Here is an 18,837-nt window from a genome sequence, read left to right on the forward strand (position 1 = left end):
TTTTTTTACCATGTCTGATTTGTATTTACCTTTCCCTTCTTGTGAGTAAGCTTTTTCCCACTAAAACTTTTCTATTACTCAACTTTTAATATAATTGATATAACTGGAGGAAACACAAGTATGGAATTATTAATAGAAAGCTAAGCAGCCTATGATATCAAAATAGGTAAATAGTCAAAACCTTTGAACCTAAAAGTTGACAAAAAACTTGTTTCAAATTTAAGAAACTAATAGATTTTGTGGATGCGCTATTTTTAAATAAAATATTCGACAATAAGCGGCTTCACATTTTGCCTATAGGTGATTTGCTTTAGAAAGCATAATATATATGTATATTAGAGTCCTGAAAAGCACAATCGAATATGTAAAACATTTTAGCTCCAGACAAAAAATTATAATTCTAATTTAATTTTATATAGGCAAGAAAAGGAAACTATTGATGATTTTCAAAGCTGTTTAATAAATCTTTACAAATTGTTTTATCTTATTGGCAAAAGTGTAAATTTAAGAGCAGCTAAGCTCATAAAAGAAAGAACGATCTCTAGACTGACATATAACATAGATGTATTTAATAACTATAATAAATTCTATATATTACATATAAACATATTGATTTCTAATTTTAGCATATTAGCATACTAGTCTCATTCAGTTTAGTTTACATAGATGCTGCTCAACAAAATTTTACAAAGCTAAAGTTTTCGTCAGATGGAAAAAGTTTTTATTAAAGTTTATGTAAAAATGTAACCTAGTTCCAAAACTTGACTTTTCATCAATATCAAAAGAAATTTAATCACCGCAATGTTTGGTCTAGAAAAGGTTGGAGTTTAAGGAGAGAGGCGAAGCCCTCTTAACAAAAACATTGGTAGCATGAAATGTAACAAGTACAATCATTTCAATAATTAGCACAACAACAAGCTAACATTTAACCCTTAACGGTCGGGGGAAGGGTGTTGAACGCCCCCCCCCCTGACCGATAAAGGTGCGACAAGGGGCCCGACTGTTAAGGGTTAATGGAAAAAATAATAATAAACAGTAATTTTAAAACTATATTGGAATGTTTTTATTAATGATCAAATTTATAGTTCATAGCTCAAGTAACTTGAAGCATTATTGTAAAGATATTAGTTTATACAGATATATATACAGAAGCTACGCTATATACTTCAAAAAAAACTTTTAGCCCAAGGGTTAATATTCAGGGTAGGTAAAAATTTAAACGCCCCTAAATAAAACATTAACACGCCCTTGAGTCTTGGGATTTTACATAACTTTCAACTTTATTATAAAGTTGATGACTTCAAAATGTTTCTTATTTCAGTAAACAAATTTCATTTTTCGATTAAGAATAAATAAACATTATTAAAAGGTTTATTATTTGAATTACATTAAAATTATTTTTATTAGCCCGTGTCGTTAGCCTTTAGAATACGATGCGAGAAATAACTATATATGATTCTTCAGAAAAGCTGAGAATCGGTTCTAATACAGCGGATATTAATCGGTTTCGAAGCTATACTGGAGTTTTCCAGTCTTATGTTGATAGAAGAACAGTCAAAATTATAACAGTCTTTACAAAATTATAGACAAAGACAATTATATGTTATTTATTACTATTTATATTGCTACAAACTATCTAATAATTGCTTCCAATCTTTGTGAAAGGAAAAATATAAAATTTATGGATTTCTATATGTAGTTGGCAATATTCTACACAAAATTGGCAGAAAACATTCCTCCACAAAGATTTATCAGAAATTTGAATTGGCACGCTCTGCACGCCTCTCTTTTATAAAATTTAGGAAAAAAGATGATTAGACCAAATAGATATTTTAGGAAACATTTACTTATTAAATTCGTAAAAAGTGTAACTTTGTCTGTCCATTTAAAGCGCAGTAGATGGGAGATATAGAGCCACTGATGTAGCAGCTAGCAGCTGGCTAAAATAACTTCCTATCGACCCCCTCCCTCCATTAAGATGAACGAACTGACCAATAAATGAGTTTCATGTTAGGAACCTAAATTGAAGTTACCGATCGACGTACTATTAAAACAAGACAGGTAAAATAACCATAACTTTTAATTTTGTAAATCTTTAAAAAAATTTAAAATATTATATTAATTAATTAAGACGTATGGACATAATTTTCCTTGCTTTGTTAAGGAGTATTGTGACAAGGGGAAGGTGGAGAGTCAGACAAACGGACAGGGCAAGGGCACTTTTATCTGCGTTCACATTTGATTAATTGACTTATCAATATCAAACCTTTAGTCTTGGTGTTTAAAATAATCTTATTTGGATGATAATTTATAAGATAAGATGCCTATAGGCTAATAACGCCCTGTCTTATTTAATTTTAAAGTTTAAACAAATATTTATCTTGTTAGGTTCATCTGATAAGATATTTTATTCATTTTAAAGCTATTATAAACAAAGATAAACCAGTGCAGTGTATAAAAGCGAAGTAAAAATCAAAAAGTTTTACAAACGAATATTTATTAAATATACTTTTAAAGGTGACTTTTTATTTTATATTTTTCCCACCCGATTATACAAAGTAGTAAGGATTTTTGTCTGAAAATCTAAAGGTCTCCGAAAGTTCTTGTCCGAATTGGTTGTACTTTTTAAAAGGTTCATAAATGTCTTTTTGAGGTTTTAAGCTATTTGCTATATACCTGGCCCAATTACGCCTTTACATAGATGTTAGTGACGCTTCCGCTAGTTATTTTTATTTCATAATCGTCCATTCAGATATTTTTTTTTTCTAATGAAGCTTAAATTCTTTTAAATATTAACGTCCTTGTTCTATTTGTACTGAAATGATAATCCTATTTAAGCTTTATTGACAATTATAAAAATATTACTGGAGAATTTATCTTGTATTTATGTAGTCTTATCAAAAGATGAAGGGAAAATCTTCATTCAGTTTCTACTCGAATTTAAGGGCGTACGAATGGAGGTGTAGGAACTGCTTTCTACCCCCCCCCCCCCCCCTCTGTTTTGAACCCTCTTACAAAACCCCGTGCACTCTTCTTACAGAAAGCTTAACGGTTCTATATTTTAAGTTGTTTCTTTAATTTGCTTGCTTTTATTGTGCTACAGTTTATTATTGCTGAAATATGCATCTTTGTTAAACTTTAGTTTACCTATTATAAATAAACAAAACCATATCTGCCTACTAGCGTACTTTTAGTATAGATGGATTAAGTCGAGTATACGAAGGTTTATTTTACAACATTAAAAGATTCTTATAGCCGATGCAAAGAATAACATTAGAACTGACAAAACGTGGCCTACCAATAAACTGAAATAGCAAAGACAAAATTATGAGCTCAGCCCAGAAAATTATGGTTGTTTTTGATCATTGGCTATTCTAAATTATTTGTATGCTTAATAATAGCGGGAAAAAGGCTAAGCTAACGTATGCTCTGCAGTCTACCGTTTGGACGTAAGTCGAATTTTTAAAAAGTTTCTTAGAATACCTCTCTTGTATACCTAACTTGATGTGAATAGTTTTCTCTTTAATCTGTGCAACAGACCATAAACTTATTTAAGTTTACATACTCAGAATTTATTTATCTACATATATGGAGCGTACACTAGTTGAATACAACAATGAATTGTTGTGTATTGGAACTTGAAATGCTAATGTACTTTTTCCTGTCCCTCCCCCCCCCCCCTCTACCATAAACAAACGTTTTAGGTCAGAAATTTGATAAAATTACCATACTTATTCTATTGACTATCTTCTTGTCATTTAAACTCAATATCTAAAATAGATACCAACCAATAGTTTTCCCAATACACAAAAATCCATTCACCTATGCAACCAAAGATAGATACTATGGAGCGGTGATTGACATTTTCTACCATTAAATTGAATAAACTTACAAGTTGAAGACACGTATTAAGATTAAACCTAACCTAACCTTTTCAAACACAAGTAAATCAAACATAAAGGAAATAAAGGAAAAAGAACTAGAATATGGTTGAGGTAAAGCTTGAAAACCTTACCTAACCCTTCAAAAACCTAAATTAGTTGAATTCTAAGCTGGGATATTATCTACAGTTGGAGCGTATGAATAAACAATCTTAAACTCCCTCAAAAAAGGGGACGTGTCATTGATTTAGAGATGGAAATGGGCGGGGGGGAGGGGGCACAATCTTATTCTTGGCTAATATAAAGGCAAAGTTTGTTTTAACTGTAAAAGTTTGAGATGAATCCTGTATATAACACAAACACAAGAGAATCAGAGTTGTTTAGCATTGTTCAATAGTTCTATTTCTCCACGGATTAAGGGGCAAATTGTTTTTCCCAAATCTTATGTCACAATACGAACCTCAGGGAAAGAAAGGAAATTCAATGGGATAGTAATTATTAGGGAAGATATGACTTTGGATTCATTTAAGCTTCTTTGTTTCTTTATTTCTTTGGAAGATTAATGAATCTCTAGCAAAATTGTCTTCTACTTTTAACATTAGACTAAAACACTAGAGGGGGATGGGGTTAAATAACTCAAAGTCCTCATCCCAAGGACCTTGTGCCGACTTTTAATTTGGTCATTGAAAATCAAACAATAGTGCCGGCAATATTACCACAGCCAAGTATCAGAATATAATTTGCTAGCAGACGAAAAAGGTCGTTAACAGAGGGAAACAGATAGTTTTCTAGCTATAGATCTATATTATAATTTTATTCTTTTAGCATTCTTCAAGAATGACCATCAGTTCCCACATAACTATTGCGGGAAAAGATTATTACTTTTCCTAATCTTTTATCCCTGAACTAACTCAAAACACAGCTAAGTTAACCTAACCATTTCCCTTTCTATGTTTACAGTGCAGGGATGTAGGGAAATGCATTAGAGAAAAAAAACGCAAATACATTTTTGGCAATTTTTGGAGCAAATATAAAGACTGCATGAGATGAAAAAGCTTGCAGAATAGCTCAAATTCATAAATATTCAGAACTGATAGAGCCCAGCCTATAATTAATCTAAACATAAAGATATCAAAAATTTGCACGAAGAATTCATATAGAAAATACATGTAAAATTTGACTTTTTACCATTGCGTTTATCGAGTGTTTTTATATTTATAATTATTCGAAGGCAATGTTTGACTGGTTGTAATGATGTCTAACTTATTCTACACTCCTTTCTTCTTTACAATATTAGTGAGCTACAAAATTTAGCTTCATTGTCCTATCCCTGCCCCAACCACTTCTTTCCTATATACTTCCATTCATAATGTCAAACTTTACATTTCATTCTCATAACTTAAACATTAAATGCTAAATATTTTTTTACAAGAAATGTCAGAAAAAGTTTTTTGAACATAGCAGCTAGTAATCTGCAGCTTTTATGGATACTATCGAAAATATTCATACTATTAATATACTTTCCAAAAAAATATGTAAGTAATTAATATTCACCTAACAAGTAATTAATTAAGCTAATTGATTTATGGCTTTTTTCATAACAAAAAAAAACAAGGACATAATTTCCTTTTGTATCGCAACAACAACAGTTGACAAACAAAGTTAAACTAATTTCAAATTATTTTTAAATATTTTGGTCAACCAAGAGATTTTTTCATAGCAATTTATGTTTACAAATTAAAGGTTTGTCTATAAAAAGAAGTTACAGTCTGGACTTGATGACGTTTTTTTTAAAATTCTAGAGTTGTTACGCTTTACATGAGTAATCTTGGTATGAGGTTTTGTAACTATTTACATTAATTAATAGAATACTTTTACCTAATTAAACCAACTTTTCCTGTAATTAATTCGTAACTTTTTTTTGTATTATGATATTGCTTAATAAAAATGATAATGTGTACTTTATAATGTATTTTATAAGTAATTTTGAATTTTTGAATGCTTTCAAACGCAATCGTAATAGTTAGTAGTACATAGAATCATTATTAATAATAATCCACTCGGATGAATAAAGTCATTTTCATATGACTTTAGCTTTTTAGCTTTGAAAAATCATGTTTAATGCCATATAATTTACCAGAAAAATTGTTGACTGTTTCCCTATTCAAGCACAAATTGGGAGGGGGGGGGGGGGGAGTTTTTCGTATGTTTTGTAATTTAAATTGGGTTAAGTAAGGTTACATTGGGCACAGGGTTGACCCACAGGGGATAGACTTACAAATACAGTAGTTGGGGGGGGGGGGGGGGGGGTTCTGTTTTTTTCACATTTCATATGTCAGAGTTGCTGAGGTACTTTAGGGCATAATAGTCCTTGTTCAACGTAATTTAATAAAAAATATAGTAAACATAAAATAATATGTTGCTACGCTATTCATGGAAAAAGTTGTACCTGTTCAATTCTACCCAACTGCATATATGTATTGTATAGTAATAAAAACTGATGAAAAAGCAGAATATTTGTTTTCACAAACAAGAGCTGTAAAAAAACCCAAGGATATGGGGATAGAATAATGAAAGATAAATCTCCCTTCTCATTAAATATGACTATAATTTCATTATCAGAAAAGCGTTAAAATAGTAACAAAGGATGGAATAATATTAGCAATAAGTAGGTGTTTGAAATAAAAAAAATAAATATTGTTGCATTTACTTAACTATCCCTGATTCCCTGTAAAAACACTATGCAGTTTGGCTATAAAGATTCATGCAAAATCGAAGAAACTAAAAGTATCTTTCAAAAAAGCACTTAAACCTGTTATTATATAGCAAAACAATTATTCTTTATAAATGAAATGACTAAAAAAGGGATGTTTAAGGGCTCAACCCAATAATTTAAAATAGGAATATGAAATTTGACGATAAATTTTCTTTCCTCCAATCTTCTATGAGTGAAATTCAGCCTTTGATAGCCGGGAAATATTGGGAAAATAACATAATAATTAAATGCCACTCCACTATCTCTCAATAAAATTAATTTTCTGTTTTTACAAATCTGGTAAAGATCTTTGGTTTTTTAAAACACAAGCGTCCTTGTTTTTTTTAGATCTAAGTTGTTAGATAGTTAATATGGTTTTATATATATATGTATATAAATATCTCGCATTAGCATTGTGCGGTTGATAGATAAATATAGGTCTATGAAATAAGAGACCGGTTATTTTTAAATTGCTTTACACAAAAAAAGGGTTTCTATTGACCAACCATCAAGTTATTAAGTTCAGAATGTTGTTATGAAATATAAAATCAAAAAATTACTTTAAAATAACATTTTATTTTTTTTCAAGCACAGCTATCCCATAGCTGAAGTATATCTGTAAGTATGTCGTTAATTAATGATGGTAATTTATTGTTTCTTGGCAAATTTTGAAATAGCACAAATTGCTTGAATCAAATGCAATTGTCATATTTAGTAATTCATTAACAATAACCCTACCTTCAATGAAATTTTAGTATAACCATAAATAATCAATCAATCTAACCCACTCACTACCCCACTTTAAAAAAAGTTTAAAAGACAAAGTTTATTTTATTTGGCAATTATTGTTAAAATGATTTTTTTGTCTCAGTTAAACAACACAAATCCAATTAGCCAAAAGAAATCATCAGACCTTAATAATCTATTTGAATCTTCTAACGAGACCATTAAAATAAAAGATTCCGTTATATCGCTATCATTATATGTTCTTTGACAGCTTGTTAAAGGTGACTAATGAAACAGCTTTTGTGCTGATAGCAGCGAAGATGGTCTATAATTATTAGGGCATGTCTTTACGTCCAACATTACATTTATAAAGATTTATGTAGTAAAATTTTAATTAAAACTGTTCTTGTTTTCTTCATATTTTTGTGTTTCTTTTGAACATAATTGTCCTTGATTATCATAAAACAAGTTAATCTTTGGTAAGTATAGATGGGGAGGGGACTTTTCTTAAGACTTGTAACAAGTGTATATAGAGTCCCCCCCCCCCTCCTATGCACGTATGTGTGAGTGCGTATATACGAACAAGATTGGTTTTGGTGGGGGGATATCTTAGCAAAATATTATTCAGCTAATCACATTTCTAAAATTGGGTTAAAAATTATTTAATTCAAAATTTACATAAAAATCAAAAATCTTGATTGAGACAAACTATTTTATATTTCCAAATTCTAACAAAGGTGTATAACTTAAATTAAAAATTTATAGAGACAAAATAGTCTAAAATTCTTTTCAATACTTAAACTTATAATTTTATGCTCGCTAACTTATTCACACACCTTTTAAGCAAAGCGCTCAACCTACCACACATAGCATCGTATAGGGTCTTGCTGGTTCTTATTACGTGCGTGCATGCACGTATGTGTGTTTGTGTGTGTATGTTATCTAGGAAGAGACAGGAGAACCAGGTCTGTGTGTGCGTGTGAGTGTGTGTGTGTCAAGCACTATGGTATGACTCACTAGATAGATATCTTTACCCAATAACAGGACCAATATCATCAAGGATGTCTTATTCCAAAGTTTGGAAGTGATGAGACTTAATAACAATATCAACAAAAACTGGTTGCATTACAGATAGAATGGGAGGAAAAATTGCTTGTTCTAACCTTTTTTGCTTCAAAATAACAGATATTACGAATGGTAAAGCTTTACTTTTTTGTTGTTCTAAAATGCTGAACAGCATTTAGGCAAACGCTAATGAGCCGTTTTAATACAATTTTAAAAGATTCTGGATAAAAAGCCTCCCAAAAACATAATTATAACATAAGAATTTATTTGGTAACTAGTTGGCTGCTTAAATCGACCAAGACCAAACTGCATAACTTTTGTGTCACTTTTGATTCCTGTGACGTCATAAAATGAGGAAGATAAGAGGAGAAGTGTGAAAGAAAGCCCCTAAAAAAGAGATGGAGAATATAACGTCAATAGTGGTGCAAAAGTTATGCAGTTTGGTCTTCGTCCTTAAATCAACAGCCATTATCAACATTAGTTTTGAATTACAAGTTTATTGCATATTCAAAGCTACTATTTTCTTACTTTTGATAAGAATTACCTTGTAGAACAACAAAGTGTCTTGCTTAAACACACACACACACACACCATACATACACCTTATTACTTTAGAAGGACTCACACACACACAGCACCCTTATAATAAATCTTAGACATCTCAGACACAAAACAAAATTGTTTTCATGGGGGGTTGGGATATCAAAAAAAAGATAGACAGATAGACAGACAGAAAGATAGATATGGAAAGACAGGGGGTAAAATTTTAACCTAAACGGGGTGTGAATTAAATTTCGAACACATATTACAATTAGATAATCTCCAATAAAGAAAATTATCCCTTTTATAAATCAACATTATTGGTTTAAAAGTTTGAGCTCTAATCGTTTAGAAACAACCAATCACAGATCAATAAAAGTACCCAAAGTTTATGAACAAAGAAATAAAATAAAATGGTTATAAAATTTTGGGTACCAGTGTAATTTACAGTCAAATGTCACCTCCCTACTTTTGTTTTACTCGCATTATTCAAACGTCCCTATTAATTATCTTATATTGTGACTTTTTGCAATTATGAAACACTAAGGAGATTTGATATTATGGGGAAGTGAATGCCCACCACAAAAAGTTATGTTCAACTTTTCTACCGCGGCACGAAAATTGTATATTTATGGGGCAGATTCAAACTACAGTTAAATCCTAAAATTTTGTCTCACTTTTTTAGTAAAAACAATTAATCTTTTTTTTTAGAGAATTAAAATCAGTCAACAATTTTGAACCTTTTTTTCACGGCCACTTTTTGTGGTGTTATAATTTATTATTTTGGATAAATAAAAAAAGAGACGTTGGTTAAACGCCGTCAAAAAGTCAAACCATTGGTTATTTCTAAACAGGCCCAACGGCAATTGTCCTATCCCTATACCCATTACCCATGCTTCATTACTTCACATTTAATATCTTAAAACAGACAAAACGGCAATTGTCTTATCCCTGCGATGTAATAGTTATGTTATGTTGATTGTCTTACAAACATGTCATAAGTCAATCAAAAATATTAAAGCATCAACTTTTGTTTATCTCTTTATCATGCATTTATGTTTTGCCCTTTGTTTGCCTGTTTAGATATGTTTGTTTTACAGGGAAGCAGGTATATGGTACCAGTCAAATTTGGAAGCACTGATGATATATAACAATTTACAAAAGTGGCAAAGATTTCCGATGATAAGGCCTTCATTTTAACCAATTTTAAGAAACTTATATAAATCATTCAAGTAATAACAAAATTGACATAAAAGTCTAATATTGGTAAAAATGCTTTTGATATCCAAGTGATACAAGTAGCGTAGCAATAACAACAATTCAAGTAAAAATAATATTGACATAACAGTCTTATGATGAAAAAAACACAGGAATCGATCAATAAATTTTGCACCAGATTTATGTACTCTAATAAACTTAAACGCTCTGTTGGCTAAAATAACGATACCTCCATCTACCCCCTTTACCTCAACCCCTCCCCTCCTACTGGATAAAAGAACCGACCAATAAATGAGGACATTAGCAACCTAAATTGACAAGAAATTTTCTACATATTAACACAGGCTTTTTGAAATTTTAATAACTACTTAGGCACCACATATTTTTTTGCAGATATTTTCAATAAATTATTCATATAAAATTTAAGTTGGTTATTGAAACAAGGATTAATCAACGTCGCATTGCCCTTTCCCTGTAACCATGGTTGGTTGTGTCTGTAAGTGTTACAAATCTAGCCAAAAGTATTAATTCCAGCATGTTGGTTCTCAATGACTTTATACATACAAACATAGTATGCCCTTTGATCATATTATCCAGTTAGCAGGTACGCGAATAGAGTAATGTGCACTTGAAGGGTTTAATATATAAATAATTCGTCCTTTTTAAAATCTTAATATAATACAGTAAAGGTTTTTGAGAATTAGTATTTATCGGAAAATACTACTACTAATACACAATACTTTGTTCTTGTATTTAACTGTTAAAGTATTGCAGTAAATAAATATGCATAGGCTAACAGATATCTATAGTGCAGTTCACTATTTATAGTTATAGAATATTAGCACTACCAATACACAATTTCCCAATAGTGTAACTAACTGTGCTAAGTATTGCAGTATGCATAGGGCAACAGACATCTGTACACTTGCAGTGTAATCTAATAGCCTTAAGGGCGTTAAAAAGGGATTTAAATTTAACATATTTATTAGGTGTACCTTTAAGACACCCTTACAGATGCACATATCAAACTTTAAGGTTAGGTAAGTAATTTCATTTAGCTGCAAGCTAAATCAAAAGTCCGATTGTCAAAGAAAAATTTAGATTTAAAAAGAGTCAAAAATAGGATAAATCTTAATAAAGAAACCTATGCTATAGATAGATATACCTGGGTTCTAAAAAAAATTTAAAATCAATTGATACAGAATAGTTTTCAGTTTTTATTGTTTTTTAAAGATTGCAATGGATTGCGTATGCCCTGCTGAGGTTTGTGCATTATGTCATGACCCTTTAATTGAATGAAAACTACAGCTAGGCATATAACTGAGGTAGCTAGGGTATATTAAGTAGTCAAGGCTGCCGCTGAGGTTCATGATAGTTTGCTATTAAACTATTATTCATAAAAAGTTATAATATTATTGTTACTCATATAAAGCAATTGAGTAAAGCAATTTTTCATCTTAGAATTCTTTCTGACTAAAAATTTGCATTGCATACCTTAAACTCATTAAAGCTCCCCTAACGGCAGCTTCAAGTAGTGAAGCAATTAGGTTTCATGACTCCTTGTATCCTTTCTAACTAAAATTAATGCAATGCATATAATATCATAACAGGAGCCATGAAATTGGCCATGTTGGCTTACAAAAACCAGACAATAAATATTTTAGTTTTCATCATGACCTGAAGAATTAGACTTTAACAGGAGAACAATCTTTTAAAATATATTTCATATCATGTATTCTAGTTTCATGATTCCAAAATGGCAAAATCCATGGGTACATTTTGTCAACCTGTGACAAAAGACTTGCTTAACTTATTATGTAAAACCCACATGTAAATATTTTTTTTATCTTTATGATGTTATGAAATAAAATTCTTTCCTAATATCTATATATGAATAATATTTTTAATGTGTCATTTTTCTATATGAAAGATAAGTAGGGATACAGTGATATGTCAATTGGAAGAGATTTTTCTATTAACAAAAAATATATTTGATAAGTATTTTTCATTATGTACCTATTCATTATGTAAAAATTGTATCAAAAGAAAAGAATTTCGGAAAATTTAAAAATTGTTTTGATATTATGATCCTAAGGAAAAGAGAGTATTTTCTCAAGTAATTGTTCCATAAAAATGATGTCGTTGTAAAGTTGAGAATATGGCAGGGCTCTTTAGCCACCACCCAGCCGCACAAAAAGCCGCACAAAAATATATACATTATTTAGCTTTAAAAGTCAGCTGTCAACTTCAAATTTAAGCAATCAAAACAACACTAATTTGGAATTATTGTTTCAAGTTGACCAGCGACTGGTGAGACTGAAAAATGGTTCAGTTTTAAATACAATCTTGTCTTATGTGCGTTAAAACTTTATGAGTGTGCATTTATGTCCGCAAATTTACACATTAGTGAAGTGTTTGAACCCGGTATTAGTGTCTTAGAAATTATCTTAGTGACGTAACTAAAAACGAGGGATTAGAGGGGAGGTGGGAAAGGTAACCCCTAAAAAAGAGATGGATAATAGAGGTGATTGATAATTGATAATTGATAAAGAAGATGTAGGAAATAATTTATACTCTCTGTACTTTCTACCATAGATTAATAAATTTGTATTTTCTAGACAAGGATGACAACATCCATAAAAACGAAGCACAAAAATCAGAAGGTAGAACAAACGCACAATAGCTAGAGTGTCAGAACTTAATAAGCAGAATATTAATTTTGAAGTCTAAATGAAATTGCACATAAATTTGTTGCAAAATTGCGTAAATATAGCATACAGTAAAAGGACATACTTCCGTGCAAAATTTGAAATCAATAGTATAATTCTAATATGTCTAATAAATGTTGTCAAAAAAAGGTTGAAAAAAGTCCGCATATTTGATTAAATTTTTCTTAAAATCCGCATATTATGTTGATAAAAACTATAATATATTATCACTAGCAGTAACATCACTAGAAGCTTTTAGGGTGGTAAGGGGGAAAGTTCATTCTTCCAATTTTCAATTTAAGTTTTAAAACAAAGAAGTAAAATTGCGGAGATGGTACTTTTTTTCTAAGTGTTATTTTTTTTTGAGAGTGGAGAGCCCTCTTCCTAAAGAGTTATAAACTTCTCTATACCTATAATAAGCTTCACTGTAAAGAAGAACCCTTTAGGTTCAGCGGTTAACAAGATCCGTTGCTACAGTCAAAAAAAGCTTAGCTTACTAATTTATATAATAGGATATAATAAAGTAACAGGATGTCTGTTTGTCTGTCTCTTTGTTTGTTTGTTTGTCTTTTTCTTTTAAAATCTAGAAAAATAAATTGGTTTATTAAATTGGACTCTCTCCTCCTCAAGTGCCCCAAGAGGCCTCTAAGGCGTAGCCGCTAGTAATAGGATACAGTAACAAAATGCTAATCCTTATATCAAAGTAAAAGAATGTTTGTGTGTGTGTGTCTATTTATATGGAAGGATCTTCCTAACTAATATGCTTCTCCTTTGCAGGGACATAGGTCATAGGTCATGGGAAGGTTTATAACTATTTTAGGATAGGGTACCTGCACCCTCAGGCGCTTAGAAAAAAAACCACCAACATTTTTTAAATTTTTTTCTTTTAAAACTAAATTGTCCTTTTAAGTATATCTGTCAGACAGACAGACAATAAATATATGGAGCAGATCTGTATAAATATAAGGTATCTTGACTAAAACTTACAGCTGGCTATCTAAAAAAGCAGTCGTGAAAATAACATTTCTCCAACAATAAGGTTTTTTAAGCATGACCGACAGTCAGACAGACAAAATAATGTATAGAGTAGATGCAGGGGGGGGGGAAGGGGTGATTACTTGAGGGCACCCTCAAATTTTGGAAGTCGTTAAGTAGATGCACATATATCTTGGGTATAGTCCCTTTCATGACAATGCCTCTTAAGGGACGTTTCTTGGTATTTTCACAGTAGATTTTATCCTATTTCTAGCCACTGCGGGGGGGGGGGGGGGCTCTATCCATGCGGGGCCATTTTCCTAACCCTGCAGGGCAATCACCTAACCTAACCTAAAATAATCCATCAAAAGCTACTGTAAAAAAAATTCATTAAAACACCCCTTAAAAGACATTTTCACTAAAAATTTCAGTTGTCTTTCTTCAATAGCAGCCAAAAAAACACACAAAGCATGTTTTAAATGGACGTACTGACTTTCTGTTAACAATGATAGAGTTGCTTTCTAAATTTTACCTAACTGTCATAGGAATCATCATGAAGAGTTTGAAATTGATAGGATAATTCTAACATGTCTTGTTTAATAATCTAAAATCAATTAATAATTTTATCTAATTTCAATTTCAATTTATCTATGAAATAAATGTAAAGCTGTACAGGTTAAGGCTACTATCTGACTCAATACATTTCTTTTTCTCCTCTTCTTAGCAACCGAATGAAAGTAATTCTTTTCAATTCCAGATAATTATAAGAATTGGTAACATTTGCTTAGATATTTATTTTATAAAAACATAGCAAAAAAAAAAAATAATCGTATTATAATACAGGTATTAAATATTTATATACAAACAATAAAATTGAATATGAATAAAAATTAAGGATAGATCAATCAAATAATAATTATGTACAGTGTCAAAGGACTAAACAATCTTTTGAGAGGTAATATAACTTATGCATTTTAAAAAGATATTTGTTAAATAGACTGATTATTTAAAGACATATTTGTTAAATATGTTGCTCTACTGGATATCATTACCCTTGTTAGAATGTACCATTCATAAAGAAGGTTATTTTTTAATGGCAAAACTGTTTAAGCTAGCTTTTTTAACAATTACGTTCAAATTCCGTTAAATTTATTGATATAAATAATCTAATAATTGATTGTTTTGTTTTTATTCGTAATTGTCTTTTTTATATATACATTATTATGCTTAATTAAAAATTTCTGATAAACATCTCATTATATTTAAAGAAAAATTAGCTGTCTCTAAATTTAATATAGAAATAAAATTTTTATGGAAAATCAATTGATTTTTCATGGTAACAGGTATAAGTTAGAAAATACAGACGAATTTATAGATGTAATCTTGAAAAGATAGCTTTAATTTAAAATGATAAATATGCGTTATTTTTACCAAAAACTAGACAAAACCCTTTTTTGTTGTTGTTGATAGCAATATCTTATTTCTTTACTCTCGTTTATATATAGTTTTAACCTAATATCTTTTGATTTAATTGTTATTGGTTTCAAATTTTGACTAAAAAGCTGGCTTAAAAAATAGCTCATATGTGATAAAATATATAGCATTTTGCGCTAACTTATGAGGGGTTTATACAATAAGTATAATTATAAAAGCAAATATTTGAAAATTATTTAAAATCATTCAATGTTTAATGTAAGATTAAGCCAATTATTAATCACAAAATTACATATAGGTTTTTTATTATTTTGCTAAATAATCTATAAAATATTTACACATTGTAAGTCAACTCTTGAGTTATGTAAGAAGTACAATATCAGCTGATAGATCTTATTTCAATTTTGAAAGATAATTTTATAAAAAAAAATAAAAAAAAGTTGATTTTGTTTTTTAAAAGTGAGCAAAAATAATGTAGAATTTTTAGAAATATTTTTAATATTTTTTAAAAGCACAAAAAATCTTGATTTCAGGCCTTTATTAACAATTCTTAAAAATCCTAGTAGTATCGACACATCCTATTTTTTTTACGTCACTAAGATAATTTCTAATACACTAATACCGGGTTCCAAAAATGAAGGAGCAGTTTGCGAATTTGCATTGTATTAATGTGCAGTTATGATGTTATGATAATATGAAACGTGTGCGTAAGTGAATTCATACTAATTTTATGCTCTTCTCCTATAAAGCTTCTTTCCCTATCATAAGAAAATAAACTTGGGTTTGGCACAGCAAAATTATAATTATCAATTGCAAAAACAGTATTAAAAAGTAAAAACTAAAATATGTGATTAAAAATTTATTTTTAGGTAAGGCATTATTGAAACAGCATTGAATTTATCTGAAGCAAAAGTTATTCTGGTAGATTTTTTAAGGAAATTAATTTGCCCCTCCCCCTTTCATAACACAAATCTATTAGATGCTAGAGGCAAAGCTGCTAATTTCCTATTGCAGGGCGCTACCCATATCCAAAATGCTTGGCAATTCCTGTCACACTCCCCAATACTTCTGTTGTGAAACAGACAACCTGCTACACTCGCCCCCTCAGGGATACAGGGATAGTAGGGTAACAAATTAACCCAGTCTTCAATTAATCTATACGCAAAATTTGCTCTTCGGTAAATATTAGAGTAAATCACTACAGTAAGAAATAATTTAATAACTGTATCTCCCCATCGCAATCGCCTTGTGCAACCTTTCTATTGGGTCATTGAAAATTAACCAATGGTGTCGCTTATATTAACACAGCCAAGTAGCAAAAAAAATTTAGAAGCAGACGAAAGAGGTCTTTGAAAAATGAAGGGAGTTAATTGTCTGTATATTATATACATCTATACTATAGATCTGTTTGGTAAATCATGCATATTTGGGGGCGGAAAAAACAAGCATTTTTATCCCTTACCTCCGTGACAACCGCCTACCTGTGATTTATTGCCCAAAATATTTGTTTATTAAAATAGAAAATACCTACTTTCTATTTCTTACAACCTACAGGTCTTTCAATAGGGAGAAGACAATGGTAGATAAATCAATCCTTTCTTATTTTCAGCCAAAATTTTTCTAGAAATTAATTTACCGTTCATTGTCTTATTCTGTATGCTCTGGTTTTTACCAAAAAGGTAGAAGACAATGGTAGATAAATTTCTTTCCTTATTTTCAGGTTACCAAAGCAGTACCTTCACACTCAAAATATTGAAGAAAACTGTTATTGTGTTTTCCCTATTAGTAGACCAAATAGGGGAATGCTAATATATAAAAAAATATATCTCATTATATAAAGCTTCATATTGGTCCAAAGCAAAGTTTTAACCATTTTAACAAACCCTTAATAAAAAAAACTTTTTATTAATGGCTGGTGGCGAAAATACAAATTGATATATACAGATAATAAAATAGAACTTTTGACCTAAAATCATAAATATACACATATATATAGTACATACATAATATGCTCTTAATAAGAATACATTTATGGGTCACTCTAAAATGATTAATAATGCAAATTGTAAAAAGGTTATAAAAGCAACAAAATAAAATAAAAATATACTTGACCAATATTAAATCACTGTTAATCCAAAATCACATGATTCCAAGTAGCGCAGCTACTCTATAATTAGCTAATTAACCTTAATGTGCAACTCGCGAGAAAGTCCGTAGGATGGTCCGTGAAAGGCCATTTTTGAAATTTGTTGCAGCACTATTCGTCTCACTCAAACACAACTAACTGAGTCTCTATGTGAGTGTGTGTGTGTGTGTGTGGTGGGTAATGCTAATGTTAGTTGAGCGGAGTGGGCGCTATCATAGCGCAGGCATACCACCTACAACCCTGTCAACATTCATTTTAAAAATAGGAATGAAAAAAAAACTATTCAGAGTGGGAGAGGACATTGGGCTGTCTCCAAAGTTTTATAATAAGCTTTTCTTATTTGTTGGCTTAGCAACTTTGGTGACTTATATTGGGTTTGATTGGTTAGTTCAAGTTGACTATTCAAACGTTTCAACCACTCTGATTGTAATATACAGAAGGGGTAATAATGAAGGATTGTGCATCAATTTATTGGCAATTGTTTTTTCCCTATAGATACCTGAAATCTATGCTATACGGATCCAATTTCATTTTTAGAGTAAATAGACAATGAGTGATTGAAAGAAAGAAACCCCCATTATTTAGAAGCTACCAAATAAAAAAAATTACCGAACATTTTTTAGGGTAAAATGTTTGTCATGCATTATCTAACTATCCTTTAGCAATACGCTATACAATTACTTATTATTCAAAGGACTATTAAAAAAATAATTAGGTAATAATAAACAGGTGTAAATAAGTATTGAGAGCCTGATAATAATCAGCATTTAGTAAGTTGTAATTATTATAAATATGTTAAAGTTTTAGATTAGTTTTACTGTCTTTTTATAGTTTTTTTTATGTTTTTGATAATCGAAAAAAAGAATATTCATGAGTCTGTAATGCTAACAGGGTATTGCAGCTACCCTCTCTCTAGTTAGAGTTATTCTTGAATCGCGTATCTGTGAGTTGCGGCGAGTTTCTTCCAGTTAACTTCCACAGAGCTCTACGTATGAGTCAGGCTTACCTACGGTCCACATTCACAGTGGAAATTTCTCAGAACCAGAAAAAATTAGATAATTTACTTTTTCCAAAATATAGGAATATTTGAGATAATTTAATTGGACTTGAATGTTGGTTATAACTATATGATAGCATAACTTTGTACTTCTAGTATCAATATTTGCTGTTGAACAAAATGTCGAAATCAATATCAGTCATATTATCAATTGTAACAGAATGTAAACGATGTGTCAATCATGGCAATATTTTATATAATCAACATAAGCTATTACATTTATACATCATAATTTCAAATTTATATTTTAAAATTATGAAATTTTTCCATAGTGCCCGCTCTATCAAGACCAACATCACACACACATATTCATACATACATGCAAAAATAAC

The 18,837-nt window shown here is 30.3% G+C and overlaps 1 protein-coding gene across 2 annotated transcripts in view; it reads right to left on the bottom strand.

Moving 5' to 3' along the window:
- LOC145323993 (calponin-3-like) overlaps window positions 1-17,640 on the bottom strand; it is a 59,835-nt gene extending 42,195 nt beyond the window's left edge. For both annotated transcript variants that reach the window (XM_080166633.1, XM_080166640.1), the window contains exon 1: window positions 17,489-17,640. In XM_080166633.1, the coding sequence (XP_080022759.1) occupies window positions 17,489-17,539 (51 nt within the window). In that variant the 5' untranslated portion in view covers window positions 17,540-17,640. The remainder of the gene's footprint in view (window positions 1-17,488) is intronic.
- Between the last annotated feature and the right edge of the window lie 1,197 nt (window positions 17,641-18,837).

This window comes from Acartia tonsa, chromosome 1 (assembly GCF_053477335.1).
Source record: "Acartia tonsa isolate MP-2025a chromosome 1, ASM5347733v1, whole genome shotgun sequence".
Classification (NCBI taxonomy): Eukaryota; Metazoa; Arthropoda; class Copepoda; order Calanoida; family Acartiidae; genus Acartia; species Acartia tonsa.